The sequence below is a fragment of the Prunus persica genome, chromosome G6 (genome assembly GCF_000346465.2).
Source record: "Prunus persica cultivar Lovell chromosome G6, Prunus_persica_NCBIv2, whole genome shotgun sequence".
NCBI classification, from domain to species: Eukaryota; Viridiplantae; Streptophyta; class Magnoliopsida; order Rosales; family Rosaceae; genus Prunus; species Prunus persica.
Window position 1 is genome coordinate 23,112,015 of NC_034014.1, and position 16,039 is coordinate 23,128,053.

Genomic DNA, 16,039 nt, shown 5'->3' on the forward strand with positions numbered 1-16,039 from the left:
AGAGATATTTCTAAATTCAAAGGGTGTCATTAGTTACACCCCCCTCATAACACATTAACTTATAAATAGGGGTAGTTTTGGAATCTGAAAAATATAATAAATCAGATTTTAAGTTATATTAGGTAACTTGCTTAGTTGAATCCTAGTCATCGGATATTATTTGAAAAATTTGAGAATTTTAAATAGAATACTAAAGAAAAGAGTTGTAGGTGATTTAAAATGAATTTTATGGGTCTAAGCTATATTTACCATATAATTTATAATTATTATTAATGGACGTGGAGAGAGAGGAAATTTGAACTTTCCAAGATTAAGCAGAGAGGTCACTACTAATTGCTAGATGAGGAGCCACATATTGCTTTTAGCACTACTACCACGGGCAATTGGGTGTGCAAGATCCAATTCAATATGCACAAACTGAACGATTCAATTTTAATCGGTTTTGATGATTTGACGGATTGAATTGGATGCCTAATTTTCAAAACCGACGTAATTTGATTGGATGGTGGATTTGTTTATGAGGATCCAATCAAATCAAATCCAATGTAGTTAGTTTCATGCTTATTTTACTCATTAGGTAATTTTCATTAAAAAGTTTTTTTTATTCTGTATATAATGAAAGAAACCTTAATAACCTTCCGATTCAATGCAGAGCTATTACTGAATTATTGGACTGCACCCATAATTATAACCCCTTAATATATCCCCTCATTATGGAAACTTCCGTGTCATTCACTAGTTTGGTTTCCGGTCTATCGGGGATGGACTCATGTTTTGACAAACTGGGGCCTGGGCTATGATTTTTTTAATTCTTACAATTAGTATAAATTAAGGTTTAGCCCAAGCCCAAATTCTATATATACTAAAACCCAATGCAACTAAACACTGTAGCTAAGCATAGTGTAATGACGGAAATGCCCCTCATTTTGCTGCTGTTTTTGTTTTGTTTTTTCTTCATCACAGTAAATTGACGAAATTGCCCTTGACTAAACAGCTCCTTCTGTTTCCGTTTTTGCCCTTTCTCCTTCGTTGATAACCCTTCGTCCGCTCACAGAAGCCCCCATTTCCAGTTCGTTTCGAACCAGCTGGTTGGGGGCAGCCATGGAAGATCTGCACATGGATGGGGAGCCGTCGATCTTTGTTTGGGAGGTGCGCTGCAAATCCAGCCGTCCTTTTGCTCTTCGTCTGAGAGATTTCTGGTGGGAAGATTTTTCATCCTTTCTACAGCCTTCCACTCAGACTTCCATCTCTCTTGCTTTCGAATTTCTGCATCCTTTGTCTTCCGGGATGCATCCCATTTTCATTTCATGAATTTTATTGTTGGCTGGGAGATTTTTCGTTTTTTGAAATAGAAACAGGGTTTGCATTTCTCCCCTATTAATTTTGAGATTTTTCATTCCCCCTGTCGGCTACCTCTACATCCTTCTCACAGGCACTTCTATCATAGATTGTGACTTTGAACTATGATTCACCATCATAACGGAAAACCAGGAAATTCCCAACTTCTAAATGATGATCCTTCACAAAACCCTGTCAACCCTTAGAGAAGAACAAGCCATTCTCTCTCTTCTTCCAATTCCACAGCCCTCCCTTTCCCACTTGGGCCTCTAAGAGAACATTTGTGAAGTGATCCTCCGTTGAAGTTCTTGATAAACACCGGTGATATATGCTGCAAAATTCAATAGCCTTTGAATTGAACATCCTATGATGGGATTGAACATGCTTTTGAATTGGTAATGGCAGGTGACTCTTTGTGTATGAAGAAAGGCTTGCGATTGCCCTTGCTGCTGTTGTGGGACAGAGCCAGTGTATATGTACAGAAGTTGTGGTATACAATGTTCTCTTTCCCTCTCTTTAATTTCAGTTTTTTTTTCTTTTAATAGAATTTCGTCAAATATTTTGGTTCTGGATTTTTTGTGTTGAAGAAATTTACAATAAAGATATTTTATGACGTTCTGTGTTCGTAAATTATATAGGTTCTGCTGTATGCTAAATTTGCAGCATCAATGTTTTAGACAATTAAGGCATAGTGATTATCATCCATAGTTTTGACTTTGGTTTTTTCTTTTTATTCCCTAGAAATTAATTTTAGTGAGAAATTTGGATTTCTATTTCAGAAGGTTTGTTCTCTTCAGTTTTGCATCTCCTCAACTTTTTAATGGATTAATGATTTGCTGATGGGTTTCTAAGCATATTGTCAAAATCTTTGATTCCTTAACCAAATTGATTACGCTGCTGTGATAATCTGTTGTAGTCAATATTGTTGTTGTGGGAAAGTAAGCATGCCAATTTCAACAATTTGTAATGATCTTGCTGCTGTAATGGGTTGTTAATTTGTTGTTGTAATGATAGGATTAGATGATTACAATATCTTGGACATGGTTTTTTTTTGTTTGTTGTAAAATAAAACATAAGCAGAAAACCATGTTTAACAAACATCAATTTCTAGGGTTAGGGTTTTCGTTTTATTCTCAAATGATTTGATGGGCAACACGATTTGTTCAGGATGACTCTGCATATATATACACTAAAACCCAATGCAACTAAACACTGTAGCTAAGCACAGTGAAATGACGAAACTGCCTTCTATTTTTACTGTTTTTCGAACTCATTTTTCTCATCAGCACAGTGAAATTACGATTTTACCCTTGGTTAATTGCTTTGTGTTTTCCCCGTTTTGCCCCCCTCTCCTTCGATTGTAACGGCTTGCCTTTCGTTCTATCAGATGCTGGGTTCGCTTCTAACCAGGTTGGTTGGCCTGGTTGCGGGGCAATGATGGAAGAGGTCGGTCTACTGTTGGAGATTATCTGGAGGCTTCGATTTTTATAGGAGTGGCGTGCGTTGGTCTTCTTCTTCAAATCGAACTCCAGCTTTCTCTCTGTTTCAGTCTCTTTCTCTCACTGATCTGTAAGTGAATTTTGCTTCATCTTTCCATTCGATTTTTGTTGCTTTTCTTTTTCATTTTTGTTATTACTAATATCTTGGATCTTATTTGATTAAACTATAAGACCTGTTTTAATTTGCTGCCCTAAAAGTCCAAATCCCTAATTTTCCTCATAGTGGGTCTGTGTTATTGATTTGCAAATTTTATCCAAATACTGAAATTGATTTGATTGTGTTATCATTTTGATGAAATCATGTTAAACAATTTAGTTATTAGAATACTATATGATTGCTTTTGATAAGGTTTTCTGTTTGGTTATTAAAAATTAGTTGGTAAACCCTGAAAATCGGTATTTGGATATGCCGGTTCTTTTGTTACAGGGTTTAGGATAGCTCTGTTTTGGTAAGCAGGATATGCTGCTATTTGGGTTGCTCTGTTTAAAGATATGTTCGTTCTTTTACTACATGGTTTTAATTCAAATTCGTTCTTATACTGGTTTATGGGACTGGGGATTTGAATTTGATAATTTTTGTTTTGGTAGGGGAAAGAAAATTTGGGAGTGTGATTCTAGGAACTGATTGCAATGTTTTAGCATAGTTGACTTGAAGAAGACTGGTTTGGGAAATATGTGGGATTTGAAAATCTGACTTCTAAATTGGAATTATGTTTGTGGACATTAGTGATGACGAGAAAGAATTCAGAAAAGTTAAAATTCAGAATTTTTTTGTTTGTGGGTTTGATTTACCAAGCAGATTTTTGCGTTGAATGGAAACTTATTGAAAACTAAAAAAGTTTGTATATCTTAATTTCAAAATGCAGAGTTTGGTTCTTTTGTTTTTTTTCCTTTTCATGGGCTAATAATTTGGCCATGCTTCTACTCTTTGCAGTTGCTAGGGACTGGAATGGATACGCAGGATACATCTCCTTCAATGTTGCTATTCTTTGACAAGGAAAGATTTATATTTAATGCTGGAGAGGTAAGGAACTCAATTACATACATTTACATCTGGTTAGTTTTGTAATATTAAAAGTAAGGTGATGATTCAATTATTGTCTATGAAATAGTAATTAGATATCAATGATAAACCTGTTGTTAAGTAATATAGTGTCTCCTACTTTGCAACTCTCACTACAGGGATTGCAACGGTTCTGCACAGAGCATAAGATTAAGTTATCATAGGTATAAGATATCTGAGATCCTTACCCATTAGGTAGTTAAGACCAAAAGTGGGGCTCTATATATACGCCTGGTGGTTAGCAAGAGAGAGTGAGTGGTTTTAAAGGGTGTCAATGGCCTTTGAATTTTACTTAAATAAGATTAAAGTTATGTGCTTTCAAGTATTTGTGAGCTCTCTGTATCTGGGTTTTGAGCAAAATGACTTTATTGATAAAGCTTTGATTTGCAGTGTATATTAATGGAGTAATAGGAACTGCTGACTGATGCAGTTTTGCATGTCCTTGGTTAATGCATTTATGTTTGCTCTACACAGATGATAAATTTTTTGGAGAAATGGAGACTTAAGGAGAGAAGTTATGGATCTGATAAGGGTTTAGGGTTTAGGGTTTACTATCTCTAATTTTTGGATCCAAATGAATTTCTTTGATTACATATGCTGTTTCTCCAAAGCACCAATGAATAAAGCATTTAGATTTGATGGGTTTGATGTGAATGGTATGAGGTTTGATGTGAATGGTATGAATCTCTCTCTCATTTTGGTTTGGGATTTTTGATTTATTTGTGAATTAATTTTGTTGGGTTCAATGAAATTATCAGCCAGCTGCAGTTGACTTGGTGTAAATCACGTATTTGGTCTACTTAAGTTCTTTATCGTTTCTGCCCAAAAAAAAAAGTTTTTTATGGTAATTTATGAAGCATTTTGATTCTGTTTTCTGGCGTTTTCCTTTGTTTCTCCAACTAATAGATGTAGGGGTTTTCTTTTATTTTTGGTTCACCAAATGGTTTTCATCTATTCTGATTTTCTAATTTTTTATATGAGATGTGCAGTTGTTGCGGCTCTTAATCCTTCAATCTTCTCCATCTTACTTCGAAAGTTCACATTACTTTGGTTGTTTTTGGGTCTTTCTGTTAACTACTTTGAACATGCATTTTAAGTTCAATTTTTGTCGGCTTGGCATTTCCCTTTTTTAAGAATCTATTTCAATGAAGGCATTCAAGTTATATTACTCAGTTAGTTGGAGTTTACAGCAAAACATTCCATTTGAGTTCATTAAATGTCAAACTGCATGAAATAAGTAAGATTCATGGTTTTAAAAAAATGGGACAAGGTTTTGCAATCATTAAGGATCTTATTGTTATTGGAATAGCTCCAAGAGATCAAGGTTCCAAAAAGGAGTAACATACATTTGGAAAGGTGTTCACCCATGATCCTACGGCTGTGTCTGCAATTTTTGTTGGCCTGGCATTTCCCTTTTTTCTAATCATGCCTACCAAATGATTGTTCTGATATGAGGATTAAGGGTGCAATAAATTATTTTTTTTATACCACTGAAGTTGGGATTTTTGAAGAAAAATATCTATATCTTCGTTTTGCAGTTTCAACCATTTTGGATTTCTAACTGTCTTTATGAAGATGTTGATTCTTTCTTATATTCATGTCACAAATTAGTGGCATGCTCCTCAAGAGTTTTTTTTTTTCATTATTATTTTACGTGCCTATTCTCCTTGAATATTTAAGCTCAAAATAGTTAAACTGCCATCTGAAATTTTATTAATTGAGTTGTGTGTTTTCTGGATATTGTTAGCAAAGTAAAACAAATGAACAAATTTCCTTTTCTCTCCATCTCTGCTTTCGCTTACCTAAATTGCATTTTTTTTTTTTGGCATCCACATATTGTTTCACTTTAGTTTATGATTTTTTAAAGCATGAACATGATGAACATGACTTGCAAGACACCCTGCACTTCCTTTTTTTTCTTAGATAACGCTCTGATTTCAGTTCTGGGTTTCATGAATGTCTAATCATGTTTTCCTTTGTACTTGGATTTTGCTGTGCATTTCATATTAGTTTTTAGTTGTATGGATTCAATTTAAGTTTCATGCTTCATGATGTGTAATGTTAGAATTCTTTTGTAGTTAGACTGTTAGAATCCTGAAATTTAAGTATTTGCTTAAAGTTGGTTGGTTGGTTGTATTTTGAGGCTATGTAATTATGTGGTTGTTGTATTTCATTCTAATTACTGTTTATTTTATTATTATTTTTTTCAGTATGAATCACAGTTAGGCAGTCATCCAATTGCTTCAGGTATGACTTATGAAAATTAAAAAGTTATTCAAATCTACATGTTGTATTGAAACTTTGGAATTTTATCTCAACAGATTCAATTGTCTCTCACCTCTCTGACGTATAAGCAATCACTGAAGCAAAGAAGCGAAGATAACTTTCAGGTTAATGTTTCTTCATTTTGATTTATTGACTTTTTCTTTTTTCGTTTGTGTTGCCTCAAAATTCCTTCACAAAATTCGACTTGCCTCTACTACTACGTGTTTCCTGCTCTCTTCCTTATGTTGTTTTCCCCCTGATTTAATCTCAGGCTTCCATGAAATTTTGATTGTTTCAGGTGAGCTTGGGTACGAAATCCAAATACGAGAAGCAGTCGTTCGCCCAAATTGTTTAACCATTCTTCGCTTTAAAGGTATATTCATGATTGCCTCTCTATTCCGTATACTCTCTACTATTTTTTTGGGTACTGATTTCTTTATTTTTGTAATGTTTGTTTGCTCATCATTTCTGCATTTTCATGTTTGTATTTTTCTTTTCTTCCACAACCTTTTCCTTTAGATGAACATAGAATTTAAAATATGTTTACTTTCATATTATTCATATCTTAAAAGTAAAGAAAAACATTGAGTTCTTATTTAATTTCGTTATTTTGTGTTTCTTCGATTGGAAAACCATTTATAACTTTCTTATTAAAATGTAAAATTATATTATTCCTATTTATACATAATTAGATGTTTATGATTATTGTCATAACTCAATTTTCCCCATTCATCAACATTAACACTTGCTATTTTCCCACTTTTTTATAACAGAGTCAAGACCTCCATCAAAGAGAAGAAAAGTCATGAAGAAATTGCAAAACAAAGCCCAACGAATTAAACGTGCTGCTCAAAACTATTCAAATTTTGCTATTTTAATAGCTCCTTCCCACTATTAACATCTCAATGTATATACAAACATGTGTACTATTTTAACATAACAAGTAGCCTGTAAAATATGTGATTTCCTTTTTTTTCACTTATACTTCCTTAGTTAAGCATAATGCTACGAGTTAAATCTCATTGTATATATAAACAATTTTATTTTGTCTACGTAATTTCAAAACCCGCAGCATCGCGCGGGCTTTATTGCTAGTAACCCCTAAAGGTAAGTTTAACCCAGTTCATATTGAAATTTTGGATCCGTCCGTGGACACTGTTGCATGCCATGCAAGCCTTGTGTGATCACGTATTGGCTGACGCATGCATTTTTTTATAATATATATTCCACGCACTCCCTTGCTTATATGTTAAAAAGAGAGAGGGCCCTCTATGATTGTGGAAGATGTCAAAGTCCTTGTGAGGAAGAAAAGTGGAAATAAAATAAAATGTTGTAGATTCAAAGTTTCACACACTTTATCCGTTTGCTAGAAATTGAATCCACATCTTATGTTACCCGCATCAAATAACTTTCCCCAATTTTTAATTAAATTATTTATTTAGAAATTCCAATAACTAACTTTTTGTTAAAGAGAATAATTTGGTATTAATATCACTTTTCATATTCAGAAATTATTGCATGGTATTATAATAATACGATAATATAATCATGTTATATCCTCTTCTGGCAGGCTGGGTGTCATGAGGAGAAATATAATTTTTTTGTTTTTGTTTTGGGTGGTTGGTGATTTTTAAACGTATCCATTGCCTCTCAGTTATTATTGAATTTATCTACTTAAACTGACCAAGTTCCAACGATGAAAATAGACCTTTAGCAAAATTTTAATTTTTTTAAATTTTAAAAAAAAAATCAAAGAAGTCCTTGCTTGAATTTCGAAGCTCATTTTCTTAGGTGTTAAATTTTGAGGTATTTAGTTATATACTCATTCTTAGTACTAGTGATATAAATAAACTCTATACCATTTAATTTCTATAAATAAATCTAAAAAAACCCAAAAACAGGATAGCTGACTCCCTTACATATGTGTAACCCAAATAAAAAAAGGAGTAGAAATACAATAAATGTTGTTGATTCAAAAGTTCAAACACATTATCAATTTGTGAGAAATTGAATCTGTAAAATAATATCTCGTATATTTTGTGTGTTTGCAATACAGAATAAGGCCAATATATAAAGCCAACAAGACTACCTAAGGAAGGTAATTTAAATCCTAAGTTAAGGGCACTAATTTGTACAAGCCTTAACAGAGAAGTTGACTATTCCTATACAAGGTAACAAATAATATATTTTGTAATCTTTCCATATCTTCAATATTCCCCCTCAAGCTGGAGTATGGAGATCAAGAATACCCAGCTTGTTTTTGAGTCGTTGGAATTGATCTTTACCTAAAGACTTGGTAAAGACATCTGCGAGTTGCTCCTTTGAAGGAATATAGGCAGTACGTAAAGAACCATTTTGAATCTTCTCTCGAACAACATGACAATCGATCTCAATATGTTTGGTGCGCTCATGATATACTGGATTAGCTGCTATGTATAAAGCAGCTTGGTTGTCACAATAAAGTAAGCTTGGTGTGGTGTGTGACAGACCAAGATCATAAAGTAAATATCGTAACCATTGGAGTTCACAAGTTGCCATAGCCATCGCTCTATATTCTGCTTCAGCTGATGAGCGTGATACAGTATCTTGCTTCTTTGTTTTCCATGAGATAGGACTTTCTCCAAGAAGTACAAAGTAACCTGTAGTCGACCTCCTTGTCATTGGACAGCTAGCCCAATTAGAATCACAGTAGGCTCTCAATTGAAAATTATTAGAAGATGATAACAGAATCCCTTGCCCTGGAGTCCCTTTCAAATAATGTAATAATCGATCTGCAGCATCTTTATGAGTTGTACGGGGGCTTTGCATGAATTGGCTCAAAATATGAACTGTATGAACAATGTCTGGCCTGGTGATGGTGAGATATATCAAGCGACCCACCAATCTTCTATAGGTTTCTGGATTATGTAATAGTTCTCCATCTTCATTGTTTAACTTGAGATTTTGTTCCATGGGGAAGAAAGTAGGACGTGAACCAATAAGACCTGAGTCTTTCAAAATGTCAAGTGCATACTTCCGTTGGCTCAAATACAATCCCTTTGAAGAACGAGACACTTCTATCCCAAGGAAGTATTTTAAATCACCAAGGTCTTTTAAATGAAAACGTTGGTGCAACAAATTCTTGATAATTGATATAGTAGCAGCATCGGTACCTGTAATAATAATATCGTCAACATATACAAGCAAGAAAATTGATGACTTACCTTTGTGACGATAGAAAAGGGAGTAATCTGCTTTAGATTGAGAAAATCCCGCATCAAGTAATGTTTTGGAGAATTTTGCAAACCAACACCGAGAAGCTTGCTTTAATCCATAAAGTGATTTGTTAAGACGGCACACCATGTTTCCCCCCTTGCCGTGATAACCTTGAGGGAGCTGCATGTAAACCTCTTCATGTAAATCACCATGAAGAAAGGCATTGTTGACGTCTAATTGTTGAAGACACCAACCCTTGGCAGCGGCCAAAGATAATAAAACACGAACAGTGGTAAGCTTGGCAACAGGAGAAAAAGTTTCATGATAATCAATCCCTTCCATTTGCGTATATCCCTTGGCGACGAGGCGAGCTTTGCATCGTTCAATAGTGCCATTAGAATGCCGTTTTATTTTATAGACCCACTTGCAGCCAATGGCTTTTTTATGAGCAGGCAAGGCCATGAGGGTCCATGTATGATTAGCTTCCAAGGCAACAAGTTCACTTTGCATAGCTTTACGCCATTCAGGATATTTAGTAGCTTCATCAAAAGTGTTAGGCTCAACAATGGTAGTAATAGAAGTAAGAAAACTTTGATGTTTAATAGAGAATTTGTCATAAGATAAATAATGGGATAAAGGGTACCTGGTGCCATGTTGACCTGAAGTCGAAGAGGTTGCTTGAGATTGGTAGCAGTGATAATCATTAAGGTAACCAGGTGGTTTGCGACTACGAGGAGGAGGAGATGAGGGAGGTGCTATAATGGTAGAGGAAGTATTCGAATTTGTGATGGCTGGTGTAGGTGTTTCGGTAGGAGATGGAGGCAAAAGAGATGGGAGAGAAGAAAGTATGTTGGTTGGTGGAGAAGAAGGTATGTTGGTGGGTGGAGTAGAGGGAGACGTGTTAGTGTCTGGAGTGGCTTGTGTTTCTGGGTTAGATAAATCTGGTGAGGTAAGTGGATGAGTGGAAGCTAAAGGAAGGTAGGAATGTTCAAAATCTGTTGCAGGAATGGGTAAAACACCAGGTAAAGTGTGGTTATTTTGTGATAAATTATAAGGAAAAATAGTTTCGTAAAAAGTGACATCTCTAGAAGTGTAAATTTTCTTTGTTTCAAGATCATATATTTTATAAGCCTTTTGAAAAGGTGGATAACCAATAAAGATACCTGGTTTTGCTCTTTTATCAAATTTATGAGAATGGGGAGACAAGTTATGACCATAACAAAGACAACCAAAAATTCGTAGGTGGGTATAAGAAGGTTCTTTGTTGAAAAGAATTTCATAAGGTGTTTTCCCATGTAAGATTTTGGTGGGTAAACGATTAATTAGATAAGCAGCAGTAAGAACACAATCACCCCAAAAAGAAACAGGTAAATTTGATTGAAAACGAAGGGAACGAGCAATATTTAAAAGATGACGATGTTTTCTTTCGACGACACCATTTTGTTGTGGTGTTGCCACACAACTATGTTGATGAATGACACCAAGTGAAGAAAAATATTGGTTCAATTTGTGATTAAAAAATTCAGTTCCATTGTCAGTACGAACTTGACGAATAGAACAATTAAATTGTGTTTTGACCATAGCAAAAAAATATGGTAAGTAGGTATTAACTTCTGATTTATGCTGCATTAAATAAAGCCAAGTACTACGAGAAAAATCATCAACTATGGTTAAAAAATATTTAGCACCAGAAATTGAAGAAACAGAATATGGTCCCCAAACATCACAATGTATTAAATCGAAGCAAGCATTTGTTGATATAGTGCTTAAAGGAAAAGAAAGCCGACAATGTTTAGCCAAAGGGCAAATAGTGCAAGCATGATTATTATCAAAAGAAATTTTTGAATTCAAACTTTGTAAATAAGGAAGAGTACACTTGGATGGATGTCCTAAGCGCCAGTGCCACTGACTAAAATTTGGGGAAGAGACAGCGGAATTAGCAATGGAAGGCACATCAGGGGCTAGGTAATAAAGACCACCACGTTCCTTGCCCTTACCAATCAACCTCTTCGAACTCAAGTCCTGCAAAACACAATGATCAGAATAAAAGGTAATGGAGCAATTAAGTAGTTTAGTGATTTTGCTAACAGACAAAAGATTGAATCGAAAATCGGGGACTAGCAAAACATTTTTTAGAGGCAAGGATGGTAAAGGTGTGGCAGAGCCAATATGAGTGATGTTGGATGTTTGTCCTGTTGGCAATTTGATGGGTGCGGTGTTAAGTGTGGTCATGCTTTCTAAAAAATTAGCATTGGAAACCATATGATCTGTGGCACCGGAATCGATGATCCAAGAACCAATATTGAATGATGAATTAAAACATAATGGGTTACCTGCCAGATTGGCTACTGAATTATTTTTACCATAGGGTAACAAGGCAATAAGCTGACTATATTGTTCTGAAGTCAGCGATGGTGTAGCCAATGTGTTGGTGGTCATAGCAGCAAAGGAACCAGTAGAAGCAGTACTTGAAGAAGAATACATGTTCTTCTTTTGACAATAAGATTCAGTGTGCCCTGCAACATCACAAAACTTACAAAGCATATAAGATTTTATGTCAGGATTTTTCCGGCAGCATGATTGAGAGTGACCATCAAGTTTGCAAAAATTGCAATGATAAAAAGGCTTCTGAGATGATGATTGATTGGCAGCCATGACTGACTGGTCAAGAGATATAGTGATTGTACGGTGAAGAGAGGCTTGAAAGCAGGTTTAAGGTTTTAACAGAGACCAGTGTAGGCTCTGATACCATGTAAAATAATATCTCGTATATTTTGTGTGTTTGCAATACAGAATAAGGCCAATATATAAAGCCAACAAGACTACCTAAGGAAGGTAATTTAAATCCTAAGTTAAGGGCACTAATTTGTACAAGCCTTAACAGAGAAGTTGACTATTCCTATACAAGGTAACAAATAATATATTTTGTAATCTTTCCATATCTTCAATCAAACCACTTTCGACCAAATAAGTGACTACTTTTATTTGTCAAGACAACAATGGCGGCATTCCAAAACATATACTTTTCTTCTTTTATTTAATTTTCTATTTAATCTTCAAACAATCTATTAAAATCTCAATTTAATACACCCCTTATATTCCACGCACTCCCTTACGTATGTGTTACCCTGTGTTACCCAAATAGGGAGGGACGCTTGAATAGTAGAAATACACACACTATTCTTCTTTATATTACTTGGGCACTACTTCTTCGAGAAGCCTGTCCCTTGATATATAAATACCAGAGTCTTATCTTCAACCAATTACATAAAGCAAAACCAACTATGGAAGACATCTTGTTTTACACATCCCTCACTCTTATCTTCATCCTATTTACCTTCAAGTTCTTGGTCCAACCAAACCGACGTCGTTACAAAAACCTTCCACCAACCCCACCTTCACTTCCAATCCTTGGCCATCTCCACCTCCTAAAACCCCCAGTCCACCGAACCTTCCACCGCCTCTCCCAAAAATACGGTGCCGTCTTCTCACTCTGGTTCGGCTCACACCGCGTGGTCATAGTCTCCTCCCCGTCCGCAGTCGAAGAATGCTTCACCAAAAACGACATCGTTTTAGCCAACCGCCCTCGCTTGCTCTTTGGCAAGCACTTAGCCTACAACTACACCACAGTCGTCGCCGCCCCTTACGGAGACCACTGGCGCAACCTCCGCCGCATTGGCACCACCGAGATCTTCTCCACCGCCCGGCTCCAGACGTTCTCCGAGATCAGAAAGGACGAAGTCAAACACTTATTACTTAAACTCTCACAAAATGCACGTGACGGTTTTGCGAAGGTGGAGCTCAAGTCCATGTTCAATGAGCTCACGTTTAACATCATAATGACAATGGTGGCGGGTAAGAGGTACTACGGCGACGACGTGTCAGTGGACAAAGAAGAGGCCAAACAGTTCAGGCAGATTATGAGCGATGTGTTTTTTTACGGTGGGGCAGCGAACCCAGCTGATTTTTTGCCCATTTTGAATTGGGTTGGGAGAGGAGGTTATGAGAAGAAGGTGAAGACGTTGGCTAAGAGGACAGATGAGTTCTTGCAGGCTCTGATTGATGAGCACAAGAGTAAGGGTAAAAATGGTACTACAATGATTGACCATCTTCTTTCCCTGCAAGAGTCGCAGCCTGAATATTACACCAACCAAATCATCAAGGGCCTTATTCTGGTCAGTCAATAATTCCTCTTTCTCTCTCTCTCTCTCTCTCTCTCACACGAGAATGCATTAGATTTTTATGATAATGTTTTTCTTACTAGTACAAAACTAAGTACTAGTCAATAATAGTAGGAACAAGGTAAGGAGAAAAAGAAAAAGACAATATAATTGCACAATTCATCGCATCATTAATGTGCCACGTGGCGTGGCTATGCTGTATACACAGATATCAGGATTGCCACGTGGCTGTGAACTAGTTTTGGGCATATATTGGTTTCAAAGTCCAGCTGTGTTTTGGGCACTTATTGTTTACCCTCAATATGTTATCACATTTCTATAGGCACTCACGCAACTTTGCAGTAAAGTAACCACGTTAATGGATACGTGAATCATAATTTGACATATATATAAAAAATAAGAAGAAAAATTTTTATGCATACATGTTACATTGTTATTGATAGCAGTCTAGAAATTCTTACTTACATAATAAGGAGGGAAGTATTCTTTATGTAATCTTCCCCTGAAAATCTAATCTTTTCATTTTTGTTTCTTTTGAGATTAATTTACAATATGCATCTTCAGGTAATGTTATTAGCGGGTACTGATACATCGGCAGTGACACTGGAATGGGCCATGTCCAATCTACTTAACAATCCGCACGTGTTAAAAAAGGCTAGAGTTGAGCTAGATGCTCAACTAGGCGAAGAAAACTTAGTGGATGAACCAGACCTCTCTAAACTACCCTACCTCCAAAATATCATCTCAGAGACCCTCCGTTTATGCCCAGCAGCTCCATTGCTAGTACCTCATTTTTCGTCCGATGACTGTACTATTGGAGGATTCGATGTGCCACGTGACACAATGATATTGATCAATGCATGGGCTCTGCATAGAGATCCTCAACTGTGGGATGATCCTGAAAGTTTCATGCCTGAGAGGTTTGAAAGTGGTGGCGATTTGTCCCACAAACTCATTCCGTTTGGGCTTGGAAGAAGGGCTTGCCCGGGATTAGGTCTCGCCCAACGTGTGGTGGGCTTGACGTTGGGGTCACTGATTCAATGCTTTGAGTGGGAGAGAATCACTAAGGAGGAGATTGACATGGCTGAAGGTAAAGGACTCACCATGCCTAAAGTTGTTCCATTGGAGGCTATGTGTAGAGCACGCTCAGTTATGACCAAGGTGCTATCTTGATCTATGGATATATATATTTACTTATAATTAATGTCGTAACAAAATAGGTAATTAGCTACAACACATGTATACTCGAGCATTGTAATTTTGAAGAAATATTTTATGTCTTCCAATAAATATTCATTTGACTAGTCCTTTTGGGGCTTCATTCATTTCTCACTTTCAATGTATGCAGGTGGATGTATTCAGACAATGTTAATCTTTGAAAACGGACCATGTTACAAAAAACAAAGGAACGAAACAATAAAACGGCAAAGTTAATTTGCGGTTGACTATTTGGGCATCCAATTTTTTTGGGACCAAAGTATCACATTCTTAAGAAATTAAATTATCAAATCCAAAGTCAACGGGGATTTAGACTTGTGAAAAATGACATTGATTTGCATATTACACTAGTAAAAAAAACCCCTTGCGCGACCAAATTTTGCGCGACGAAAAACTATTCGTCGCTCAAAGTCACTTTGCGAGACGAAACTTGAAACTTTGTCACTCAAAGTCTTGCGCGACCAAATTTTGCGCGACGAAAAATAATTCGTCGCGCAAAGTCACTTCGCGCGACAAACTTTTGCGCGACGACAATACATCGTCGCTCAAAGTCTTGCGTGACCAACTTTGCGCGACGAAAAATAATTCGTTGCTCAAAGTGACTTTGCGCGACGAAAAGTAAACTTCGTCGCGCAAAGTCCTTATAAAAATAAATAAAATAAAAAAATATTTTTTAAAATCTTTGCATGACGTAATCCAAACATTTTGTCACTTAGACCAATTTATTTTTGTTTTTTTTATTTTGTATGCATAACACTTAAGAAATTAAACGGTATATATATTTATTAAGTAGCTTTAAATTTATTATTTTAGATCGGATCAGATTTTTATTAGAAAAATATATTATTGTTGTTCGGATTGGGTTTTTGTTAGAAAATATATATTTTAAATTGACGATCGAATTAGTTCATTGTATTCATATAGGGTCAAGGAGTGTAGCTGTAAAAAATCATCAAAATCGGAGTTAAAATAACCGTTAAATCGTAATTTTTCATTATAACCGTCGAAAAGTTTTGTCCCATTACTTGATCTCTGAATGTTTATTTTTTCCGATTTTTGGCGTATATGATCTCGAAGTATAAACAAACAAGTTTGACGGTTGGATCGTTGAAACTAGTTTCATAGAATGTGTATGCCATCAAAACAATATATTCACTAACAATTAAGAGTTTATTTATATTTTCGTTAAATATAACATAAGATTTTGTGGTATCCACTAGTGTAAATATTTTAAATTGAAGATCAAATTCAGTCATTGTATTCATATAGGGTCAAGGAGT

The 16,039-nt window shown here is 35.7% G+C and overlaps 2 protein-coding genes across 3 annotated transcripts; both read left to right on the forward strand.

The window, feature by feature from the left end:
• Positions 1,076–7,263, forward strand: LOC109949833. 2 transcript variants are annotated; one of them, XR_002272143.1, is made up of 7 exons: positions 1,076–1,828; positions 2,726–2,907; positions 3,772–3,861; positions 6,111–6,147; positions 6,222–6,290; positions 6,464–6,538; positions 6,939–7,263. XR_002272143.1 is itself a non-coding variant. In XM_020566503.1 (6 exons), the coding sequence occupies exons 3-6, from the start codon at positions 3,787–3,789 to the stop codon at positions 7,061–7,063; spliced, it is 312 nt and encodes a 103-aa protein (XP_020422092.1). In that variant the 5' UTR covers positions 1,076–1,828; positions 2,726–2,907; positions 3,772–3,786; the 3' UTR covers positions 7,064–7,263. The 2 variants fall into 2 exon arrangements, 1 of the variants encoding a protein (XP_020422092.1); XM_020566503.1 differs by lacking the exon at positions 6,222–6,290.
• LOC18774581 (cytochrome P450 81E8) lies at positions 12,588–14,866 on the forward strand. Its single transcript, XM_007206491.2, has 2 exons — positions 12,588–13,535; positions 14,106–14,866. The coding sequence occupies exons 1-2, from the start codon at positions 12,645–12,647 to the stop codon at positions 14,712–14,714; spliced, it is 1,500 nt and encodes a 499-aa protein (XP_007206553.1). The 5' UTR covers positions 12,588–12,644; the 3' UTR covers positions 14,715–14,866.

Excerpts from the sequence above, each read along its gene's own strand:
- LOC18774581 (XM_007206491.2), top strand. The coding sequence starts at position 12,645 with ATGGAAGACATCTTGTTTTACACATCCCTCACTCTTATCTTCATCCTA. Across the intron at positions 13,536-14,105 it reads TCATCAAGGGCCTTATTCTG|GTAATGTTATTAGCGGGTAC; the intron begins GTCAGTCAATAA and ends ATGCATCTTCAG.
- LOC109949833 (XM_020566503.1), top strand. The coding sequence starts at position 3,787 with ATGGATACGCAGGATACATCTCCTTCAATGTTGCTATTCTTTGACAAG. Across the intron at positions 3,862-6,110 it reads TTATATTTAATGCTGGAGAG|TATGAATCACAGTTAGGCAG; the intron begins GTAAGGAACTCA and ends TATTTTTTTCAG. Across the intron at positions 6,539-6,938 it reads AACCATTCTTCGCTTTAAAG|AGTCAAGACCTCCATCAAAG; the intron begins GTATATTCATGA and ends TTTTTATAACAG.